At 41.8% G+C, this 24,594-nt stretch overlaps 1 protein-coding gene across 2 annotated transcripts in view; it reads right to left on the bottom strand.

Annotated features, from left to right (window-relative positions):
• cecr2 (CECR2 histone acetyl-lysine reader) overlaps positions 1-24,594 on the bottom strand; it is a 43,741-nt gene extending 19,147 nt beyond the window's left edge. For both annotated transcript variants that reach the window (XM_008436487.3, XM_008436488.3), the window contains exons 1-2: positions 24,302-24,594; positions 1,563-1,657 (exon numbers count right to left, since the gene is read on the bottom strand). In XM_008436487.3, the coding sequence (XP_008434709.2) occupies positions 1,563-1,657; positions 24,302-24,421 (215 nt within the window). In that variant the 5' untranslated portion in view covers positions 24,422-24,594. The remainder of the gene's footprint in view (positions 1-1,562; positions 1,658-24,301) is intronic.

Here is a 24,594-nt window from a genome sequence, read left to right as displayed (position 1 = left end):
GTTAATTTCAGATAAATGAATGTAAGGGTTTTTTGAGGATGCACAGACACCCCGTTAAACTTTTCATGGGAGCCGGGTTTCTGTCGCTGGGTCAGGTATGAGAGATAAACCGGACTTCTCCTCCGCTGTCCTTGGGCTGGGTTTTATCTGAGCATCTATGCAACTGCAAACAGAAAAAAGTGGCTTATCTTGACAGAGCAGCGTGCGTTTTTCACACCGCTGCAGGCTGCCCCCGTCCCTCCTTTCTGCCCCTGCGCCCCGCGCCCCTCCGGCTGCAGCTGAGCGTTTAGCGCGTGCAGATGAAAAGGGCAGCTCTGTGAAAGGCCGCCCCCAGGATGCCAGCGCCTGTCTGCTCCAATAAAGTCGCCTGTCTTCCTGTAACCGGCTGCCTGGGTGGAAAAACTGGATCCTGCCTCGGCGCTCGTCGTGGCTCCGCAGCGTTACGCTACTTTCTAACGATGGAGAGGAGTAGGAGGATAACAGACGGGGAATCCCCCTGAGCAGCTAAAAATATCTGGATTTGAATACCAGCCTCTGCTTATAGTCACTTTCTCCCATCATGAGGACACAGGAGAGAGAATGGTTTCAGCGGTTTCGCTGCGTTCATGCAGAAATCACCCCAACACCTCACTGTTGTTGCTCTGGTGACTCAGACTTCCTGTGGAGCTTCCTGAGACCTCTGACTAATATAACGTGACATTTACATATGATGATTCAAATTTATCTAAATGTTTATATGTTGTTTTCAGCGAGCCGGATTGTTTACACACAAACACCATGAAAAGGTTAAGACCTCTGACAGATTTCTTCTGTTTTTACGTCTAATATCAGCCAGAAATAGCACCAGGAAATATAAGAACTAGTTTTTAAATGTTGATTTCATCTATAAAGAGAGAAGAAAATATCCAAATGTGAAAATTAAATCTAATAATGAGGTTTTATTATCAGTGTGGGTCAATTCTGGTCGACTCTTCTTTGCAGAACTGTTTTACTCGGTCACTTTGGAGCGTTTTCCAACACGGGCAGTATGTTTAAGGTTATGCCACAACATCTTAAAATATGTTTACATCAAGACTTTGACTAGGCCACTCCAGAACTTTAAGGCCCCATTAACACAGAGCTGGTTTTCAGTGAAACACATCTCCAGCTATCAGAGTCCCTGATACAACCAACTAATAACACATTACATTGAATACTTTAAAATTTTATGATTTAGTAGAACTTGTCGACATAATAAGCCTATAAACCCCTTTAAAAATTGTATTCAGAAATAATTAAAAAAAAAGAATTAAAAGAGAAGGGTTCGTTTAGAAAACTAAAGGTCAGAACAAATATTAAAAACAACTTCAGTTAGAGGGATTCATGTGTGGAATCATTGCATTAATGAGTTAAAAATGAGTGTTTTTTACTCTTAAAATTAAATCAGGTGATGGAGATGCATGGGATGCAGCTGTTATCCAATTCTGCTCATTTTTTCTGACAAAAACAGCCGGCATGGCCCCATGTCAGCGTGTTTTTCAAAAGGCATGATGCAACAGCTGATCATTAACGTCTCCACTCACGTTATATCAGTGCGCTGGTAGCATCCTTGCAACAGGCAGGCAACAAGGTCGCCAAGGAAGTCCAGGTCCTGCTCTGACAGAGCCTTCTCCAGTTCCTGGAAAGAAAAAACAGGGACACTTTTAATTAAAGCTGAAGTACTGTAAATGCAGCAAGGTTCAGCTGCAGCCATAACACTCCCAGCCAGAGAGTGGCGCTACACTCAACAGCAGATAAGCAACGGCCAGATCAGAAGCAGCAGAAGAAAAACAACAAAGCTCATTTTAAAGAAGTCTGGAAGCATCTGCTGCTTTTTCCAGGGCAGATCGATTTGTCCCTCAGGAAAACCAAAGAGTCAAACAACACATCCGGCTTGCTAGCGCCCCCTGTGGGGCTGCAGGGAAGCCTCTACATCTCAGAGGTGAATGTTTCCAGCTGATCTAGTCAAGGCCGTCATGTAAACAGGAGCGGCCACAGCAGTGTACTCTGTCCTGTCCGTAGTTTGACCCGATTAGGGCCCGGCACCACCTGGTGTCCCGGGTGATCAGAGCAATGACGAAGCGAACACTCAGGAAGGATTTAGGTCCAGGTGCTCAGGCGTGATTTAGCTCTCTGAACACCTCTTCATCCTCCGTCTCGTTTTCATCAGGTTTCTATATCAAAGGAACCAATAATGAACGTAGTTTTAATGTTTTTAGAACTTTATAGTCAAAGCAGTCGGTACTTCCTCATGTAAACACAAATAAACATCCATGAATCTTGTGTTTAGGGCTGCAGCCAACAATTATTTTAGTAATTGATTATTTTATTGATTATTCTGATCGCTTAATCAGACAAAAAAAATAATACCACACTGTTGCTTTTTCATTTACCATCTTAAGATTATTTTATACAACATACATAAGTAAATTTAAACAAATAATTACATATTTTTTAAAATAAGGAAATTAAGATATTATTGTCTAAACTGCAATAACAGCATTTCTTTTGTGAATATTTGATCATCTGTAGCAAATGACGGATCTGCAGATGAAAATCCTTCAACATCAACATGCGAAACGTTCAGGCCTTTCTGCTGGACTGAATATCAATACAGGCCAGGGTCAACATTATATACATACGGTATAAATGTGTTGCACATTTTTGGTTTAGTTATTGTTCTGAGGGTGTTTTACTTAGAATAAATTACTCTGTATATTCCAATTTATTTAATTACTAAGTTAATAGCCAATTATTTAAATTAATCAAAATAAATCTGATGAATTGTTTCAGTACTTGTGACAGCATGTTGGTGCGGAGCTGCCTCTAACTGACTCATCAAACTTTTAACCAGTTGCCACTAAGCCTTCATGTAGCGTCCATCTTGAATCATCTGCACGCTCCTCCCTCCTGCTGACTAGTATTTACTGTATTCTGCAGCTTCTTGTGTGAATGAAAACAATCATCTGGAAGAGAAAGGGAAGCTCAGGTAGGACTGTGCAGGTGGACGAGGCGTTGCAGTGGCGTGAGTCGGCATTCAAACGACGCTCTGCAACATGCAAACAGGAATATGAAAACTGGATCTGGTATGGAAATCACATAAACACCACAGGAGAATAAGGGTCTTATTTAAAGTCTGGGCAGAGGGAGGCATAGCTGCAGTCCGTCAGCTGTTCAGTGAAACTTCCTGCTTCGCTAGCCGCCGTCGGGTTTCAGGAGCAGCGCGACCTTAGCCGTGACCCCTCTCCTGCTCAGCATTGTGTTTCAGCCTTTCAGGTTTTATGAGGCAGTAGTAACTGGCCAGGCAAACTATAAAAGACCCAAAAGCACCAAGAAAAGATGGCAGGCAGCAGCCATGCCCCCCTCTGCTGACCAACCCAGACACATAGCCTCCCAGAATGCACTGCTCTCCCCAACCAAACCAAACTGGACAAAGGGGGTTCCATCCGAGTCGCCGGTTAGATTCCTCAACTACAGAACTGCTTCAGGTTCAGGTCCAAGCAGCTGCAGTGGAGTAAAAACTATTCACCCCCACAGGCTGGATCTTCTTTTGCCGTTTTAGCATCAATGTGGATGAACTTTGACTCTGTCTGGTTTGGAGAAAGGATTGATAGTGAAGATATTTCTAGCATATTTAAGTTCGTGCAACATCTTAGCTGGATTTAACAACAGACTTTGAATAGGCCACTTCAAAACCTTCAGTTTGCTATTGCAGCTTTAAACCAGATCTGATTGGATGCAGGCTTTCAAAACGTCCCATTTCCCAATAGCTTTGGGATTATGGAGTTGAAGGAAAGTTCTCTGCTGTTCCATGTTTTCTCCATGTGGATAACGGTTCTCACTCTGGTTCTCTGGAGTCCAGAAGCTCTAGGAAAGACTAGATCTGAAGTTATAAAAACAGTACTACCCGATAAAGTCAAATATGTTCTGATGCGCTGTTGCTATGGATATGAAGGTGACTGCTTTATGGTTAAGTTTGGTCTGAGATGCTGGAAGAGTCGGGAGGACCATAACGAGATAAAGAACAGAAAAATGCTGATTTTCTGATACAATATAGCCCCAAAACAACCAGTGCTTTTAAATACACTGAAATAAAAGCTTTTCTATGACATGGAAGCATGTTCAATTATTATGCCGTCACATGCGTCTTTGTCTGCCTCTCCCTTCAAGGACCGAGCCTAACTCAGAGGTCACCAGAGGTCAGCATGCACACCTCCGGGCCACGGAGGCCGACGGAAGCCAGGAGCCAACAAGTCAGCACGATGAAAAACACGAGGAAGAGGAGGAGGAAGAGGCAGAGGGGTTGAAAAACAGGATAAATATTTGTGCTGGAGGTAAAACTGAAAAATAGCACAAAAACTATAAACTGATCCTGATTCAAACTTCTGTCAAACAGCAGGAGACTGAATGAGAAGAAAAGTTTTGCTTTTGAAATGTAACCAAATCAACCACTCCTGTCTGATCTGATGAAGATTTACTATCACAGAGAAAGTTACAGGTCTCTGGTGCCAAGTGCAAAACCTGCCCTGATGACAGGAAGTGGGGGAACTACTTCCTGTTTGATTCACACTCACTTGTTGAAAAACTAATGATGGATTAGATCTGTTACAAACAAAGATGAAAGATTAAATACAATCAATGATTTATCTGCGTCTGAGAAATCATATTGGAAGTCAATCAAATCAAACTTTACAGGATTTTCCAACAACACCTTGCATGGCCAGCGCTTTACAATACAAAACACAACAGAACAGAAATATTTCAAGTAAAATGCTAAAAAATACGATGACATTAAAAGAAAGTACAGAAAATATAATGAAGAGAGAGAAGTCAGTCATCAGGTAAAGACTGGCTTCAGTGAAGCTCCAGTGCTCGCACATACGGAAGGCCAACCAGGTCAAAAACACATGACTTTAGATCGAAAGAAAAAAAAATCAGGGTACAATTAGTCATAACAACTAGTACGGGGTGATATGGCTTAAAACATCATAATACAAGCAGTCAATAAATAAATACCGATTAGTTTTTATTGCTGAAATTCAAAATATTGCCAAACTGGTGATGTGATCTTTTGTCTTTTGTCCAGTTTTGTTTTGAGGTGTTGTTCTCATTTTCTCCTTTCACTCTACCGCAACCCCACAATATGAACGAACTGACAAATTCTGGTAGTTTCCTTCATTTCTGGAAAGTTGACCGATTTTCTCCACTATATCTGAACTGAGACTCTAAAACTACTTTCACAATTCCTCATTTCCATCCTACCTAAAAACCAAAGGTTCCTTTAGTTTCAGATGGAGTCAGTAAAGTTTCTCACAACCAGAAATAAATCTGCTTCAAAGAGCATCTGAATCTGTTCGCCCAGAAATGGAAAACAAACCATAACAAAGAGACAGAACATCTCCAACTGCTCGCTCTGCATTCCCTCACGTGTTTCCCAGCTGCCCGTAAACTTTGATCTGAATATCTGCAGCGTATATCTCTGCCAGCAGGCGCATGTGCAGAGGATGCAGAGATCCTGCACGGCGCTCTTTTCTTCCTGCAGGCCCCCCGCCGGCCAGCCTCTGGGTCACAGTGGACTCATCCATCAGGGCCTGGCTGCACTTTGAACGCGCTCCGAAAACGCCCCGGTTGGGGCCACAGCTGGGGCCACGGCTGGGGCCACAGCTGGGGCCACGGCTGGGGCCACAGCTGCGGCCACGGCTAGGTAAGGCGCTGCACTGGCAGATCGAAGGCCCCTGGATAAACACCTCCCTGCTCCAGCGGTCAATTGGAAAGGTGGAGCAGAGTTAACCTGCTGGGCCTGCTCCATCCTCACACCGGTGTTGCACCTCATTCTGTGACCACCATATACTGTGAGCGTATGAGGTGCTGTTGCAGTTTTACACCACACCTTAACACACCTACAGTCACAGAATATGGCAGTGCTTTGTTAAGCTTCTTCTTTATTTTCCATTTGCGTTTGTTCCCCCCTGCACAGCTTATGTTTTTGTGTTAGCATTATGTTAAAATGCAACAGCGCCTCCTACAGTGTGGTCACAGTACATTGTGCAACACCGGCACTCACTCTGCGACTGAGCCGATACTTTATAAGAAACATTATAAAACCTATAATCAATCACTTTAACCCAAAAGCTTCACACGATGCTGAAAAACACAAACTGTTGTGATGATTATTCAAACTCGGAACAAAAAGAGAACTTTGGCTGTTTGGCATTAATGATCAATGGGGCTCTCAGATAAGGCGGCTGGAGAAGTGATAAGCTATTGATTATAAATCATAGCTGCAGCGTCATTTTCTGGTGGAGACAAAGCGGCTTCAGACCTGCTATCAGCCGTTCGCCCTGCAGGCGTTTCTCTACCCAGGATCCCTGCTGCTTTCCTCCCTCGGCTCTGCAGCCCAGAACCTGACTGGGCCCCTGACGACACCCTGAGCACCCCACCGCCCGCCCGCCCCCTGTCCCGATCTGCCCTCCATGCGTCGTCCCGGTCAGAGGCGGTTAGTAGCTGACTGCCGTGGCTCTCTTCACATTAAAACTGACTTATTCTGCCTTTTAGTTCAGGTTTCCATCAATAATTCACTTTCTTCTCCTACTACTCTCCATTAGCATTATTTGCTGTTATTAAGATGGTCAACTTTATGTTTTCTTTCAGTTTTTTTCCTCTCTGTAGGGAATAAACCTGGACTAACGTTCTGTTTGGCTGTGATCGGTGTCACATGAGCGATAAATCAAATAATCACATGGAAAATTTAAATGAGCTCCATGATTTCCGTTCAATCAATTTTCATTAAAGAGATGCTCCCCTTTTTAATTTATATCTTTTTACTTCTAAGGATTTTATTCCTCACCTGTTATTTATTTTACATCACAGTAAAAGGTGCATGGTAAGGTACATCACATTAGTGAAAAGAAAAACAATAGAATTGAGGGTTAATGATTGAATATTGTTGCCGAGTGTTAAATGCTGCAAACATTTAACACTCAGTTTCTTTTTTTTACTGAAGTCCTGCGTGCCTAATGATTAATATTTTTTTTCAAACACAACTTTGCCTACAGAGGAGTTTTAATTATTGTTGGTTTCGGTTATGTTATTTATTTCAGATATTTAAAATGTTTTCCAGTTCCACTGTTACATTTCTTTAGAATTTTTTTTTTAGCTGATGTACTTGCATTATTATTATTACTACTATTATTATATTGCTTGAAAATGGCCTCAAATTGTTGTTTAACACAATAATTTCTGGGATGACTTGTCATCCAGTAAATCTTATCATGACAGGCCCGGCTGTAAGCCGCCCTGGAGGAGGATCTTGGATTAGATAAAACTAAAACTAAAACTACTATTTGAACAGAAACATCTCCTGGTTCAGTTCTTCTGTTTGTGTCTCTGCTCTGTCTTCTCAAACCTCCAGTCGGTCATGCCTGGTTCAGCTGCTGGTACTGAATCAGGTTCTGGTTCTGGTTCTGCTGGGGGTTTCTTCCTGTTAAGGGGAAGTTTTTCCTCTCCACTGTTGCTACATGCAATAGAATGGATGAGTGATCGAGTTAAAATGACTTCTTTTCCTCTAAACCGTCTCGAGACAACGTTTGCTGTGAATATAGAAATAAACTACAAACTGCAGAATGAGTCGCTGATGCAGCAGGTCAGACTAACCAACGTCTCCACAGAACAAGCTGAACTGTCTCTTTTGTCAGTAAAACAGTGTGAGAAGTAGCAGGGAGATGACTCCACAGCCTGAACCGATCCCTTTCTCCTCCTCACAAAGCCCGTCACACCTAATGCTCCCCCACTAACGCCACCAGAACAAAGTGCAGCGTTCCACCAGAACTTCTCACGGCCCAGAGTCCTACAAACGGAAATCTGGACAGTCATGTGAATCCACCTTTTTTTTTTCTTTACTGTATTGTACTTTAATCACAGTTCTGATCCTCACATATTAAGATCCAAACCAGAACAAGGCTGGATGTTTTCCAGATGCGCAGTTTGAAAAAACTCCATCCAACACTTTAATATATCTGAGCTATTAAATGTTTGCTTTCAATCTAATTCTATGGTTTATGTTTGGCTGAAGGAAAATTAACCGACAAAGACCCTGAAATGAACCTTTAAGAAAAGGGATAAGTGAAAAGAGAGACGAATATTAGCTTCAATGTAAAGTTTGAATGTTGTTCTACTGGTCTGTCAGATGAAATCCCAGTGTAGTGCAGTTAGTGGTGACTGGTCAGGATGAAGACCAAATTAACGCTGCATCGTCTCTGTTCTTTATCAGACTGAATCAACAAGCATCAAACCTCAACCACATGTCTGCTGCAGGTCGAAGCCAGGCATCATGGGAAACCAGCTGTTCTAGTCACATTAACCACTGAGAGCACTTCACTCTACAGCCGCACTCAATATGTATGAACATATTCATACAGACACAAACGTCCTCAGACACCGATAAGCCAGTCAATGCCGACTTGGAGTTAAATTATCTGCATGTGGCAAAAGGAAGCTGGAATCAAACTCACAACCTTCAAACTTAGCTACAGATTAAATGTAATTTTAATGAAATTTTATATTGTCAAGACCAGACAGATCCACATGGATCTAAATGAGTCATTTGTTCGAGTTTTCTAACTCAATGGTAGGCGGAGAGGATTGGTACTAGTCGGTGCAGAACTGGATCCAGAACTGGATCTGGTTGGGTTTGGTCCCAGTACAGAACAAACACTGCAGCTCTCATTTTCCTTCATGATAAATCCATCTTGACAGCTTGCAAATGATGACAGACATGACTATATTTAACTGGGAACCATTTTGCACCCATCGCATCCAAAACATCATCAGCTGACAAAAACGTACTCGTATTATTTGAATAAATATAAATGTTTTAGCCCGAGATATGATCTATGGTACATGTCAACCATTTGTTTGCTCTAAGAACAATGCTTGGTGGTGGCAAACCTCCCAAATAAAGGAAATTATTTGAGCATTTCCAGACAGAGATCCAACTCTTTTGCATCAGAAAACCAGGATGAGGGATCATCATGAAAACATGACAAAACCATTTATCTTACATGAACATGACGTCAGGACTTTTCATGTCAATGACAGATAGTTTCATTGACATGAATACTTGCTTTTGACAAATGAACGATCCATTTGGAGCAGGAAACGCGCTTCCCTGGGTTAGCTAGGTTGTGCAGTTTGTACTGTTTTAAAAATGCTGTAGCTGTTTTTCTGATGTTATTGATGTGAGAAATGCAAGAAGGGAGTGAGAGAAACTGTTAAACCACAAATACTCAAAGTCTGCAGAATGTCTGCACTTTAAGTTGCATGTTATTGTAGGTAAAGGAACCAGAGTTCGATTGAAGTGGACTGAACAGGGCTGGTGTGAATGCGACCAAACTCCAGCCCATTTGCCTAGAAAGTCCAGTTTATTTGGGGAGGAGTGAATGTGAGATTAAACTTGTTCATTGAGGAACTAGAGAAAAAAAACTAGCCTTTATGGCTAACTGGCATATTATTGTCCCCTTTGAAATAAGCAAACAACAACTACTCTTTTGCAGACCAAAAACAGGAACTCTGTTTGAACAGAGACCTCCAAACCTCGGTCTGTGTTCGGTTAAACTGAATTCTGGTTCGGTTTGAATGCAGATGGAAACGCCAAGCGGAAAAGAGACCGCTCCAAAAGCACGAAACTATAGCATAGGGGATTCTGGGTAAATACAACCAAAGCAAATGCGTTAGCCTAGCGCTAGTGGGAGAAATGGCTCGTGGGTTTTAGCCACAGACAAAAGAGAAATGCTCCATCCGCTAAAATGAGTTGCGCTCAGTGTCTTCAGAGGTTCTTGGTGCAGCGCCCCCACAGGCCAGGAGGGCAACAGGCTGCTCAAAGGGTTTGGCTGGTTTGACTCAGAGCAGAGAGGAAGAGAACCGCAGCAGCTGGAGATTTAACAGATGGTGAAGTTCTGGTCCCAACAGAACCGAGTCTACCGGGTTGTCAGATATGAAAACAGCCAGATTTTCTTCAGTCTACATTCCTACAGTGAGATTGTTTCAGGTCCATATTTACAATATTTCCTCGTTTAGAAGCTAAAGGTTGTTCATCCCTCAGTGTCTCTGTCCTGTAAAACATGATAAATATTACATTTTGGCTCATATAATAACAGAACCTGCATGTTTGCAAACAGCCTCTGATCTTCAAAGCAGGCTGATAAACAAAAGCCAAATGTACGGTACAGTAAACATGACTCCTGTAATCTTGTGCAGCTCAACATAATTTTGTAGCATTATGGACCAATTATACTCCTACAAAGCTTTGATTCCTCTGCTGCAGTGGGATTGTGGTGAATAATAGGCTCACTTCCCATGTTTGATACACGAGGACCACGCTCTCCAACCGCCAGGAGACGATTTGCTTTAATGAACCGAGTTTAAACTGATTTGACGCCTTAAATTTTCTTAGATTTTTTCCCCCCTCAAAACTCTTAAAGAAAAAAAGAACAGGCTTTTATGATGAAAATATGGTGTGAAACAAGACACAGCCGGAGAAAATTTCAAAGGTGTTTAGCGGCAGATTATGTTGGATTCTGGACTTGAAACTTGCTGTTGACTAAATATTTTATTGGAGTAAATTAATTGGGCTCTCGTGGATGTAAAAATACCGTTTTTGTTCTGCTGGCTTTGTTCTGTTAATGATGCCAGGCTTTGGACGGTGAGTTGGCATTATTTCGCATTCCCGTCTATTCCGTTTTGACAAAAGCGTTGACTGTGTCTACAGTTATCATTTGTAAAGAAACATTTTTTTATTCCCATTTTTAGGCATTAAAATAAACGGAAAGACAAACTTTTGTATGGCTGCATCTGGTTGCAAAATTATGTTTCAAAAAATGGAAGCACATATTTTCCAGTAAAAAATCTAAACAAATATAACTGGTTCTTTTTTGTTTTGTTTTGGGAATTTAATACAAATTATCCCATTAAAAATTGTTCATTTGTTATTATACATTTAATTAAAATCAGTTGCTTTAAGTTATCAAAAGATTCAATGAACCGCTAGTGGCTCCGGAGCCTCAGGTTGCAAACCCCTGATCTAGATAATATACGAGCTTCACTTTCTGAGATAACCGACAACAAATATTGCACTTTTACACAATATTCTAATTTTTTGAGACGTACTCATAAAATTAGACTAGTGACATAAATAAAAAACTCATTAGAGAACGGCGTGAGAGCTGAACATGCCTCTGATGAAGAGGAGATGAAGGAACCAGGTCGACCAGGAGTCGCTGCTCCTCCACCAGTTGGAGGGCGTGATGGAGGCCGGCGGGGGATGGAGGGACTGTTTGTTGTGTAAAGGCTCCAGTCTTCCTCCACCAGCCCCCCCGCCCCCCGGCTGCCTCACACATGGTTCCTCCAGGAGCCATCATCTGACAACACCCCCCAACCCCCACCAGCAGCCGCCTCCTGCCACATGACAAAGCCAGCCGTGAAACCACAGGAAAACGCCCTCACATCCTCAGGATGTGCAGATCATCTGATCAGATGCTAACGCTGACATCTCAGACTATTGCCTCAATCATCTGACTAGCAGCTCCAAACTACAAGGTTTTCACTTTTCAACACCAAACGTCTGATATTATTTATATTATATTGGTTTTTCCTTCCAGCTGCTTCACCGAGCAGCAATCAGATCGATCTGAAGAGCTGCAATCAGTTATTTACAAAAATTAAACGGAGAGATCTAGAAGCATGATCACACTAAATACAACACACACACTCTGCACTCGCTCCAGCGTCCAGCGGTTTCTTATTAAGTCAGGATCAGGGTTGACAGGTGGGGGGACGTCAGGACGCTGGACACATCCAAACAGTCCTCAGGCCACGGCTCGATCAATCACGATTAATCGATTCTTGAAATAGTCATCACCTAACTTAGTAATTGAGTAATCATTAACCAGAGGATTCAGACTCTTAAAAAGGTCATTTACTGAAAAAAACAAACCTCGGAGCAGTAATTCATGTTTTAGTTTCACCTGCTTCAAATTCTGAAAAGAAAATCTCCTGTTTAAGGTCCAATTATGAATCAGTTAATCCAAAACATAACATATTTTCTACATTTTTATTTTATTCAACAATAAACTAGAAAAAGGTCATTTTATTCAAATTAACAAATTTGTCATTAACAAATAAATCATTGTAGATACAAAATATAAAAAATGTCTTGGACTGCATTTTTCAGACAGTTTCCACATTTTTGGGGTTGATTTTTTTATTTGAGAATAAGATTTGCTATCGAGGAAAAGGAGGTCGATGTTTGTGGTTCTAGTTACTCCAAAATGCAAAAACTTTGTTACCCTGACAGACAAAGAATGTTAATTTGCATCCACTATGGCTGCAGGCCAGATTTGCTCCATTCTAATATGAAGCTCAAAGGACCGCCAAAAATCCTTCAGAGGGCTGTAAATGGCCCCCGGGCCGCACTGTGGACATCCCTGCTACACTGTGTTGATGGTCGGTTCAGTTCCACTTCGAGGAAACCGCATCATCAGCTTCCTCACATAAAAAATCAAGCTTCCTGCTTCAGCTCACATCCAACTGAATACTTTAATTTAAAGAAAACGCCCAGCTAACTTGGGGAAGAGGTTACAAACAGGATGTTGCTGTTATTTCAAAGCAAAAGTTTTTTTTAAACTTTATTTAAGTTGTAATGTGTGACGAGGTCCTGACGTTCCCAAACAGCACAGCAGGTCCCAGTCGTTACCCCACATGAAACCCCCCCGGACCCCAAGCCCAGTTCATCTGAATGGGCCACATTGTTGGTGCCAACACACAGACCTCAAGCAGAAAACCCATTTTTATTCTGATCCTTCTCACTCTACCACAGATGCAGGATTTTCCAGCCAAATGGATTCTGATTTTATACAATTTTTATTCCAAGTATTAGGGCGGCTAATGTCCTCACACAATATATTTCTTTAAATACCGCAGTAACAATATCACAAGCAATATTAGACATTTTCTGTTTCTTCTTTTTAAAACTGGATTTTGACAAATATGTAACTTCAATTTTTTTTTTTACTTTACTTTATAAACTGTCACCAAATAAAAATATATTCTTATATAAATTTACACAAAAATCACACAATATGTTTAGTGCATCAAAAATTGAAATAGGTAAATAAATATAAATGTAAACTAAATTTGGCCAACAAAAACAATCAGAAATCAGCTACTAAAAGTAAATAAAATACCTAAATACACAAACGAGACAAACTGCTGAGGTTCAACAGAACATTAGTTTTACTAGATGTTAAAAAGTGTTTTCTTCTCACTGTGTGCAAAACTAAGAATATTGATTTGATATAAAAGGAAATCTTCCTCTCATAAATGCTCAACACCAAAAACCTGCATAAAGTAAAATCTTGTGTACATTCCTGATGCTCAGGACCTTCGTTCATTTTCATTTCTTCCATCTGTCGCAGACATCTCCATTGAAGTAATAACTGTCGGTTCTGATTTTTAGCTTTCTTGTTCTCCGTAAGTTTTTTTTTTATTTTTATCCAGCATAATATGAAAAATCCATGTTATGGAAAGTCGATTGACCCTCTTCATCCAAGAGAAAACTTTTTTAAAAAGATGACAGTCAATCAATCAGCTTTAGATTAACTCATGAAATCGATAACTTGCATCCCTGTAAATCACTCAGTGATAAGAGTTTATAAAAATAAATGAGCTTTTCAATAACACTTTAATTTATTGTACATAAGCAAACAGCAGCAAACCGCTAAGCTAACTGAGCGGGAAAGCTAAACGTTAGCGGCCGGCTCCTCCCAGATGTGACCTGGTGAGCATTTCATCACTTCTGGTCTCTGCTTCACATCCAGCTGCAAAGGGACTCCCTCCTCCCAAACGCCCCCCGCCCCCTCACACTGGAGACAGAGAGTGGGAACCATGGGGAGTCACCACAATGGGTCTGGCAGAAAAATAAGTGCATGCACCACTCTGCCCCCCCCTGCACACACTGGCTATGTGGAACCATCTGATGCATGTACTGCTGTCAATCAGGTCAGGGGGAGGGGCGGCATGATCCTCCATCGCCCCCTAACTTAGCATACAAGTGACAACGTATTACAATAGACTTGCAAAAAACTGTTTGATCTTTAAGGGTCCTTTGGCTCCTGGGTCATTTAAAGCCTCCATGTTTGAACTTCCTCCCTTCCTGCTGCCAGTTCAGACCCATAAACTATTTCATGCTCATGAGGAAAAGTTTGTAATTCAGTTGAACTGTCTAATGTTTGCTTGATTAAACTACATTTCAGTTGATTGTATGTGTGATCGCATTTGGGCCAGTTGGCTCCCTGGTAAAATAACAGACTAAGAATCTCCATTTTTCTTCTCCCAACTAGAGTGAAATGTTTCATAAATAAACTGCCTTCATCAAATCTGTAGTAATACTCTAATTGCAGGTTCAGGAATGACGTGTGCAATTTTTTTCACTCATATTGGTTTGGGAATCTGAAAATGCCGTTTCTGTAAGGAGACCAGGTCAAAACCTGAACTTTTGTGCATCTGTGTAGTGCTGAGTAATTGATATGAAGGTCGGTTGGCGCCCATCTCCAGCGGTCAGTGGGTAAGACCCAGGGTTCGCCTTCAGCTGGTTTCCAGTCCACAGCAGGACATTAGGATCATTCACTGAACCCAACAGTCGTGTTTCTGGACTGTGTTAGGGAGCTGGAGTACCTGGAGAAAACCCACGCAGGATAACTCCATGCCCAAAGATCCCAGGCCAGGGTTCGGGTTCGCCACGTTTCCACCATTATGAGCTGCATCTACAGACCCAGCAGACGGAAGGAGGCGCCTGGCCGTGAGGGAGCAACACTTCAGGCTGCATCTCTTTCTCTCTGGTAATCCACTTGCTGTTTAGACAACAGAAACAAGGATGTGCTCACAGGCAGGCTGTTCTTCCTTTTCTGCTACATCTAATAGGACTAAATCTTCTTTCACAATCATCCTGGTTAAAATGCACACACACACACCAGGAGCCCCCTCCCCGCAGCAGCAGCAGCAGCTTTACCCAGTCAGAGTGAGGAGCCTCCACCCTCCAGGGGGAAGCCAAAGAAAGAGCCACCATCTGGGGTTTAGTCATGGTGATGCCAGGGGCTGGGGCGCCAAGCGGGGAGCGGCAGCCATCGCAGACGTAAACAGACACCCCCATCCAGGTTCTGCTTCCATCTCCTGTTTTAAAATTCAGGTCAGAACTTATATTCACTTTGTTAACTACAAAATATTATCTTTCTGAACAATCCAAATTGCTCTAAGATATGGGTCTGTTATTATTTTTCTTGCTGCCATTGCAGAGGAAGAGGTCATCATATTTGAAGGTCCCTGATAGAAAACAACACCAGTTTGTGGGTCTGCTGCTGATAAGAGCCTGGGTGGTCCGTCACGACGCCATGCCCACTTCATCCACTCAACATCCTGAACACCTAAACATTAAAAGACTCAACCGAGCCCAAGAGGTCACAAATCCCTGTTTCTGAAACATTACAATAATTTTGTAATCTCCAACTCCAGTCCAACTTTTGGATGCATCCCTGCTCCGATACCATTGGCTCAAATGAATGTCTGCATTCACACACCAGGTTGATGCATTTCCAACTTTTTCACTGCAGTCTGAACAGCTCAATTCTGATCCTTTCATCCAAAATAAATCAGCTCTGTTCCACTTCATATCCATCCATCCATTTTCTTGCACCCTTGTCCCTAGTGGGTCAGGAGGTCCTGGTGCCTGTCCAGCTAACGTTCCGGGCGAGAGGCGGGGTCACCCTGGACAGGTCGCCAGTTTGTCGCAAGGCAACACAGAGACAGACAGGACAAACACTCACACCTACGGAGAACAGTCATGTTTTTGGACAGTGGGAGGAAGCCAGAGTACCTGGAGAGAACCCACCAGGCACAGGGAGAACATGCAAACTCCATGTAGAAAGACCCCAGGCCAGGAATCGAACCCTGCAAGGCAACAGTTCTACCAACTGCTCCACTGTGCAGCCCCCACTTCCATATGTGGAACTAAATCGTCAAGTGTCTGCAGTCTGAACGTCGCATTTTATCCAACATGCGTCAAAATTCTGCTGCAGAAGAATCCAGACGGTAAATCTAAACTATGGTTGAAAATAATAATAATGAAGCGATGAAAGCAGTCTGAGTCAGTGAACGCATCACATCCCAACCGACCACTCCTGGTCCGACTCCACATCCAAACAGAACCGGATCAGAACCGGGTCAGAGGCTGCAGCTCCACTAATGGCTGCTGGTAGCTGATAGCTTTCCCTTTATCAGCTTCCTTCGTCTGCTGACCATCTGCTGATTGTGCCGTCGCTCTCAGCAACTTTACAATCCATCCAGCGACGGCGGTCATCTTTACCGCCGTAAACAGAGCGGCCATCTTTACCGCCGTAAACAGAGCGGCCATCTTTGCTGCCGTAACAAAGCGCTGCTGGGGAACGTCTGCATCCGCAGGATTGGAAACCGTTTACACAATAGTCTGACTGCAGACTTCAGAGCTGCAACAATAAAACTAGATAAAACTATATGTATTTCCACACTTCCAATGAATATTTTACCCTCAGAGTCGTAGAAAACTTGAAAGATGTTCATGAGTTGCTGTTGGAAGCAGCCAATCAGACGTCGGGGACTTCCATAATCCCACCCACCGAGCTTGAAAGGTGAAGTTGACCATTTAAATTAATTCATGATGTGGTTCAGCAAAGGAACCTAAAGTAATTCATTAAATCGTGACAAAATTATATCTAGTTAAAAAAAAAAATCAAGACATTTAATTGAGGAAAAAATGTAATTCTATATTCAATCAATTATTTGTTTATTTCAATTTTTAAGAAATTAATGGCACATTTAAATAATTATCTCATGAACTCCTTTATGAAAGAATTTAAATATTTGAGTTTACATTTTTGGAAAATACTTATAAACATAAACAATTACAGTCATAACTTTTTAATGATTGCAGCAAAATGCAAGAAGCTTGAAGCTGGAATTAAACCCAAGACCCAGACCCAATCGCAGCGCCGCCTGATCTCAGAGGGACGATGACAAGCAGCTAATTAAGATGCGTAGTAAACAGACGACCATGTGCCAAACAAGCTGTCAGCAGAGCCGTACTGACAAGCCCAGGACGGAGGCCCCTGGCACCAGGACCCATGCCTGGCAGAAAGTGGCGCCCCGCGGCGGACGGCGGGACCTCCGGCATCATCTCACTGATCCACAGCCAAAAGAAACATCAACAACAGACAGAAAGTGAGGCGCAGCGGCGCGCCGAGTCGACCCTCCGCTCTTCCTGTGCATCACTCACCAACACTAATGTGCTTCAGCTTCCTCCCTTTCCTAAACGCCGTCTCAAGGACACTTCCATCCACTTCCTCCTCTGCCCTTCCCCTCCCACTCACTCGTTTTCCTCTGCTCTAATCCTCCGGCTCACTGTCTGGAGTGGGAGGAAAGTGGAAACCAGCGACGGTGAAGTGTGTCACAAACAGAACAATGTGTGAGGGGCTCCTTTGTTGGGAAGCCTGGGTAGAAACTATTATCACTGGCCAACGCCATAGAAAGTGCCACTGCAGTGCTGCTGGACTGGATCGCTGGATTTGTCAGAAATCCACTTTGGCTTCAGTTTCAAAGGTCAATAAACACCGAGGTCCCAGATGAGGGATTTGTTCATGCATGAGGTGAAAACAAGGGCCTCCGCTGGGCAGATCGCTCAGCGTTCAGGTTCACTTTCACTTCCTCACAGATTTACACAATAAAGGCTCAGAAACAGCAGGTTAACATCATTTAGCTTAAGGTGACATTTCTAAACTATTATTATTACTTAAGATCAACAGTATAAAAGCTGTAGATAAATCAAAAGAGTGGCAGAGAAGACAACAGAAACCTCACATCATTCGCTCCAAATCGCCGACCCGGTTTAGAATCAGTGGGATTAAAATAATTAAATATAACATCAAGAATAATAACCATCAAATATATTTATCAATGTTCTAGTTGTTATTAATCAAAGGCAGCTCTAACCAGGTGGGGTGTTAGTCTAGATTTAAATGAACTCAGTGTTTCGGCTGTTTTGCAGTTTTCTGGAAGTTTGTTCCAGATTTGAGGTGCATAGAAGCTGAATGCCGCTTCCCTATGTTTGGTTCTGGTTCTGCTCTATATCCAGAACCAGAAGACCTGAGAGGTCTGGAATGTTGACAACATTGTTAAAGTAATTTGGTGCTAAGCCATTCAGTGAATTATAATGTAGATATTAAATAGGAGAGGCCCAAGCCTGAGCCTTGGGGTTCCCCACATGTGATTGATGTCTGCTCCAATGAGAGGTTACCTATTGACACAAAGAAGTCTGTCCTTTTGGTCAGACTGGAACCAGTCAAATACAATTTGTGATTTATAACATCAAAAGTTTCTTTGAAATCTCACCCTGGTCTCATGAACCAAACATTGTACTGTCTTTTTTGCTGAATTTATGGCTCTCACAAATTTACAAACTGCAAGATAACCAGAACCCATATGACAAACCTACCTGGGGATGAAACTAAAAGCACAGAAGCATAATCTGTTTAATTAGTTATTAGGGTTGTGAGCATGATTAAAACAGGCCATCTCTAGATTATAACCTGTGCAGGCATGAATGTCCACACCCACTGACTCAGCGGACACCAGAGGGAAAACCAGGAAGCTGCTCAATAAGGCAACACTGACCGGATTAAAGCTCTTTTGGTTTACAGTGATTCCCATCAGATTCCAGGTTGTATAAGTTCCAAAAAACAAGGTAAAAGTTGATTTTTCCAGCAGCAAGGTGCCGTGGCGCCTCCTGTAACAGGACCAGAACTTTTCCTCACTTATCTTTTCTCTCTAGTTAACATATGTGGGAAACATGATATGAATATTTCTGGTTTAGATGATTTATATGAAAGATGAAACTGACCAGAACAAGACAGACAACAGGAAAAAGTGAAGATTGAACGCTCGCTGCCCACTTCCTGCCTACAAACCTGAACACTTTCCCCTCCAAAGCTGGAGTCGACTGGCTTTACCCAAATGATCCTTCCAGAAATGAGCTGAAAATATGTGCAAAGGGAATATGGAGGAGCAGAAACTGAAATCTAGCTCATACTTCCTAATAAACTTTCATAACTACTATCTTATTCTCCAAAACACTCGCCGTAGCCGTGATGAAAGCAGAAGTAGATGAGAGTGGCCGGGCCGGCTTGTCTGGTTGCTGCTATGTGGCATTAAGCAAAACAAACATGTCCGCCTGCAGTTTCCTCTCATTTCTGTGACACAACGTCCTCAGAAAGTAAACACACTGGATCCAAATGTTCAGAATCCAGAAGCTGCTGTGAAACTGTTTGTTTGGAAAAGAACAGCAGGTTAACAAAATAAACCAGTCAGTTTTTAATCATTAGTTCAGCAGATCTATCAGTCCTGAATAAGGTCACCCTGTTACCATGTTCTTACAGCATCTAAAACATGATATCTGTCCAAATGTTGGATTTCCAGACCAAGATATAATAATACATATGGGGTAAAAGCAGAACTGTAATCATTACTAAAAAAATGCATTTCATATTTACCCAAAAGTATTTTAAAGCATTTAGAGCACCCGCAGCTCAACATCAAGAAGAACTATAGTGGATGAGATTTAACCAATGCTCAACATTTGTTACATGTTTCAAACAGAAATGCCTTATGTTGCACGAGAAACCACCAGCACCCGCTCCCAGTTCCCCATTTAGGTTTCTGCAGGGGTACACAAACTATTCTCCAAAGCACTAATCCGTCCAAATGTTTCCATTTGGATCAACAAAATGTCCGTCTCCAAGCTTCACCTTCTTCACATCACAGCTCAGCTTTCAGTCAGAGGTCCAGACCAGAATAAAGAACAAAGCATGACTGAGGATTTTATGGATTCAAAAACTGCCAAAATATTAATCCTGAGTCATAATGATTCATCCAAATGATTCCTAAAAATGTGGAATGTTTTATTTCTCATCTTTTTTTGCACTCGGAAAAAAGAGTTTTTTTTTTCATACTTCAAACTAGAGACAAAAAGTGATGTTTGAATTATTTTGCATTTAAGCAATAAAATGTTTTCTTATTAAAAAAACGAACTGAAATGTTTTTTTACTAGAATTTATTCAATTACAAAACTAAGTTTAAAATAGCCCTAATTAATGAAACTGAAACCATAGAAAAATGAAACATGCTGGACTTTAAGATTATTAGTAACACAAAGAATTTGCAGTTCAGAAATCACGTTGATTCAGGAAGTCTAATAGCCGAGTCCTTAATTAGCTTAGCATTTAACTCGGACGCAGAGATACCATTAGAGCGCCATAAAACCAACACAGTTTGGAACTCTGTTTTTTTCAGATGATCGGCTGAAAAAAACAGAGTTCCAAACTTTTCCAGAATCAAATTCCAGATATTTCTAGAAGTTTTTGAGACATTTTGTTCAAATGTCCAGAATGATTTGAGCACAGATGATCCGTTGGGGTGTCATTATATCTGTAACTCATGTAGCTGAGCATTGAGCTAAAACACTAATTCACTGCCTTAATGGGAACGCTCGGATCAACTGTTCTTAAAAATCTGTAACACCTTCATGGATTGGTTTATTTCTGTGTAACGTAGATCTAGGTTCTTGGAAAGTCACAGAACAGAGCTTATGATCTGTTTTAATTGACTTTTCCAAAACTTAATGGAAGAGTAAATGTTTTTAGCGTGTGAATCAGTCCACTTGCTAAAATGTGTAATGTGTGGATTACAAAGTAATCCACACATTACACATTAGAGTGCATTCATTTCTGAGCAGTGAGTTAAGACAAAATCTCGAGTTTTTATCAAAGATAAAGGAAGTAATCTCAGCGTCGATCCATGTAGGTAAAGAAATGAGGAATCTGGTTTTCCAGCCCTGGATAATCAGATTTTCTACATTTTTATACGTCTTTGGAGCCTAGTAGTTTTATATATGCCTCTCAGGTTGGGTAACACACTGCTTCACTTCACTTCCTTGAAAAAGCAAAGACTCACTTTTTGCAGATTTTTCCAGAGACAAATGATAGAGAGACAGCCACCATTTTCCCACCAAGAACTGTTTTAATGCAAAGCAGAAACATCCAAACTACATGCAGAGCAACAGAAGGACCTTCTTCATTTCTCTGTGGTCTCACCTACCAGTTCATACCAACTATTTCCATTATAGCCAAAGAACTACACCAAATAAAGCAGAAAATGTTGAGCATCAGAAACAGTTTGGAATCCAACTGGAAATGAAAGAATTACACAGTTATTCCCATTTAGTCTCTCTAGACCAGGGGTGGACAACTCCAGGTCATCCAGGCCGGTGTCTCCTGCAACTTTTAGATGTTTCTCTACTTCAACACACCCGAGTCAAATAATGAGGTCGTTAGCAGCACTCTGGAGAACCTGACTGCACTGAGGAGGAGATTCAGCTGTTGGATTCAGGTGTGTTGGACCAGGGAGACATTAAGAGTTGCAGGACACCGGCCCTCCAGAACCAGGATTACCCACCCCTGCTCTAAACTCCATTTTAAAAACTGTTGTGAGTTGATGTGTTAATAGACTAGAAGTCATGGGACTTAGGGGGAAAATATTGACATCAGACAGCTGTTCACTGTACAGTTGGTAATATAAATGCAACTGCTGGTAATTAAGCGGAGTACCAAAGAGTTATAACCTTGAACACCCCTGCATCTAATTAAGACGTCAAAGTGTGAGACTTCTGCATCAATCTCAATGTGTCCTTGCATCCAGCTGAGGGTGTAGCCACACGTGTGATTTGCTTAGTGATGCGGTTCCAGATGAATGGATTATTCATACTGGGCTGCAGCAGCAGAGCAGCACTGGCAAAATGAATGACTCAAATCATGCCTGACTTGCAAAACGAATCATAAAAGTACAAATCAAGGCGCTCAGGTGAATAAGAGATACAGCCCTTATGGACTAGTGCGGCTAATTATCTTTCATTTTGAATACAGTCAAATACCAGAAATGCTAGATGCTACCTGTACCCATCATACTAAATATGTGCTTTTACTGATAAACTCAGGAAATAATCTTAACTCCTGAGTTTGGTTTGCAATAAAAAAATAATTTAGGCTCATTTATAGAGAGTACATATTCTACTCATCATATGTTAATATAAACAACATGTTTAATTCTAAAAACTATTTCTAATTTTGAGTCTGAGGCTTTTCAGCAACACTGGGCAGCTAAGTAATGGAAATGAGTAATACTAGTATTGATAAGTAGGACTGGGACTTAAATGCATTCATTTTGATTAATTGACTACATAGATTTTAACAAGTTAAAAATCTTAATTAAATTTTTTTTTCCACAAATCCTGAGCCAGATCCTTTGTGTTGTGTTTCTGGTACGCCTGTTAATCTGACGCACAAGCAACATTCGCAAAAAACAGCAAGGAATAACAAGTAAGTGCATTTTAGAAGTTGTATATACTGTGCATATATTTTGACTGCACAAACTTGAATCAAATAATTACTTGAAACTACAACACAATGTATACATAATTACTTATTTATACAAGTACATACCCGAACACAACATTTTTTATTGTGATCCATCAGATAAAAGATTCTAGCAGAGTACAGTCAAAGGATCTTAATTGATTGAAAATATGTGTTGAAATTAAATTGGTAAAACTGATTTCACATTGTGATAAAGGGAACTAGCAGCACATGGGATACAGTGCTGTAAATACAGAGGAATAAATACAGAGTTGTACTTAGAGCACTGTGATGGTTGTTGGAAAACATTTCGACTAAATTTCAAAGTCCTTTTTGAACAATAAACAGCATCACTACAATAATCAACACATCTAGACTGAATGCCTGGTGGATCTAATTAGCATCATACCTAAAATGACACTAATGGTAGATGTAATGTCCACATTTATAATCTCTAATTAATTTAATTTGCAGTAAAAGTAATAATTTTTGTGCAATTTGATATAAATCCAGGTTTTAAGTGGATATACGGTGAGGTATCTGACCTAAAAACAAAGCCCCACGTGAAGGAGCAAAAGCAACAATAAGCACCCTCAACTTTCGTGTAAACTGGGCGCAACGCGATCCCCCATCTGGCTCACACTTCGTTTAACAACAAAGCCACTGCCTACGTGTTTTCCTGCTGAAGGGGGTGGGGGACGGCTGAGTGATGGAGGCTGCTGATGGCTGATGTTGACCCCACCAATTTATTTAAAAAGCAATCCATCCCGGCTGGACAGAGCAAACCATCTCCAATAACCAGAGCTTCCCTGTTCACACTGTACTGTTGGGGGTGGAAGATGGAGGGGGGGCATTACAGTGAGCAGGAGTGGGAGGGAGGAAGAGGAGAAGGAAGAGGGGGGGTGGACACCGATGAAGTTGTATTATGAGATGGTAACGTGGTAAATCAACTTTTTTTTTCCTCGACAAAGAAGCGGGAGCACGTGCAGGACGTTGCCTTGGCAACTGGTAGTAATCGACCTGCGGAGTTTTTTGTTTTTTTTTTTAACGTTAAAAGCCGCCGTTTCTGGCAACAACACGGGGCTGGAGCGAGCAAACAATGCCTGAAAACAGCATCTGCGTCCCTATGGCTACCCGAGCCAGATGGCTGGAAGACAATAAACTCCGAACCTCACGCCGTGAACTTAACTTTAGCTCCGGACACGGTGGACAACCGTGGAGCAACTCAACGATTAATGCGAATATTAATACAATGTTTCCACACAATGACGGTTTAAGTTAATAACGTTTCAGGAAACGAGGGTGTTGAGTAAATATTCATGTTTCTAGATAGTTTCCCCTCACTTCTCCGCGCAGGTTTTAACCAAAACGTTGCTCTTTTAACGTAACCTGGAGCAAATAACAACAAACATGACCTCTAATAGTTACTTCTTTTGGTAGGTGTCAGTAAATACAACAGACATGAAAACAATGCTAGGAGTAAATGAGGTAAACTTCTTTAAAACATTTTCCAACTTCAAGGAGCTGAGAGCAGCACCTGAAGCTGCCTCCTGTTAGCTAACAGGATTGCCGTTAACGGCTGAGAAGTTCAGAGAAGCCTCCATAAGCTGGTTAACCGAACCCGGCCGGGCTCAAACGCGACCGACCGATCACGTAAGCAGAAAGTGCTGACACAAACAGCTCCTCATTTCCGGATTAAAGGACATCCGTGTGGACGCAAGCCGCCGCGAACGAACCCTTACCTCTATTTCAAAGTCTGGAAGCCGGAACGCCGTCCTGAACAGCGAGCAGAAGTGGGCTATGGCGGGGACTTCCCACCAGGACTGGACCTCTTCCACAGAAACGGGACATCCCTGGGACATTTTGGGATCACTCAAAGTGTGTAACGATCCTTCCTCACATAGGAAAGTAGCTTCTTCACTGACTCAGAACTCCTCCGGAACATTACAAACAAGAAGAAAGTTGTCGCTCCCTTCCTGTTGGAGCGGTTGCCATTGCGACCAGCGGAGCGCTACGATCTGCTTCAATCAGTGTC

The sequence above is a fragment of the Poecilia reticulata genome, chromosome 6 (assembly GCF_904066995.2).
Source record: "Poecilia reticulata chromosome 6, P_reticulata-male-v2, whole genome shotgun sequence".
Lineage (NCBI taxonomy): Eukaryota > Metazoa > Chordata > Actinopteri > Cyprinodontiformes > Poeciliidae > Poecilia > Poecilia reticulata.
Note: the sequence above shows the minus strand (reverse complement) of the source record. Positions and strands in the feature narration are given on the sequence as shown.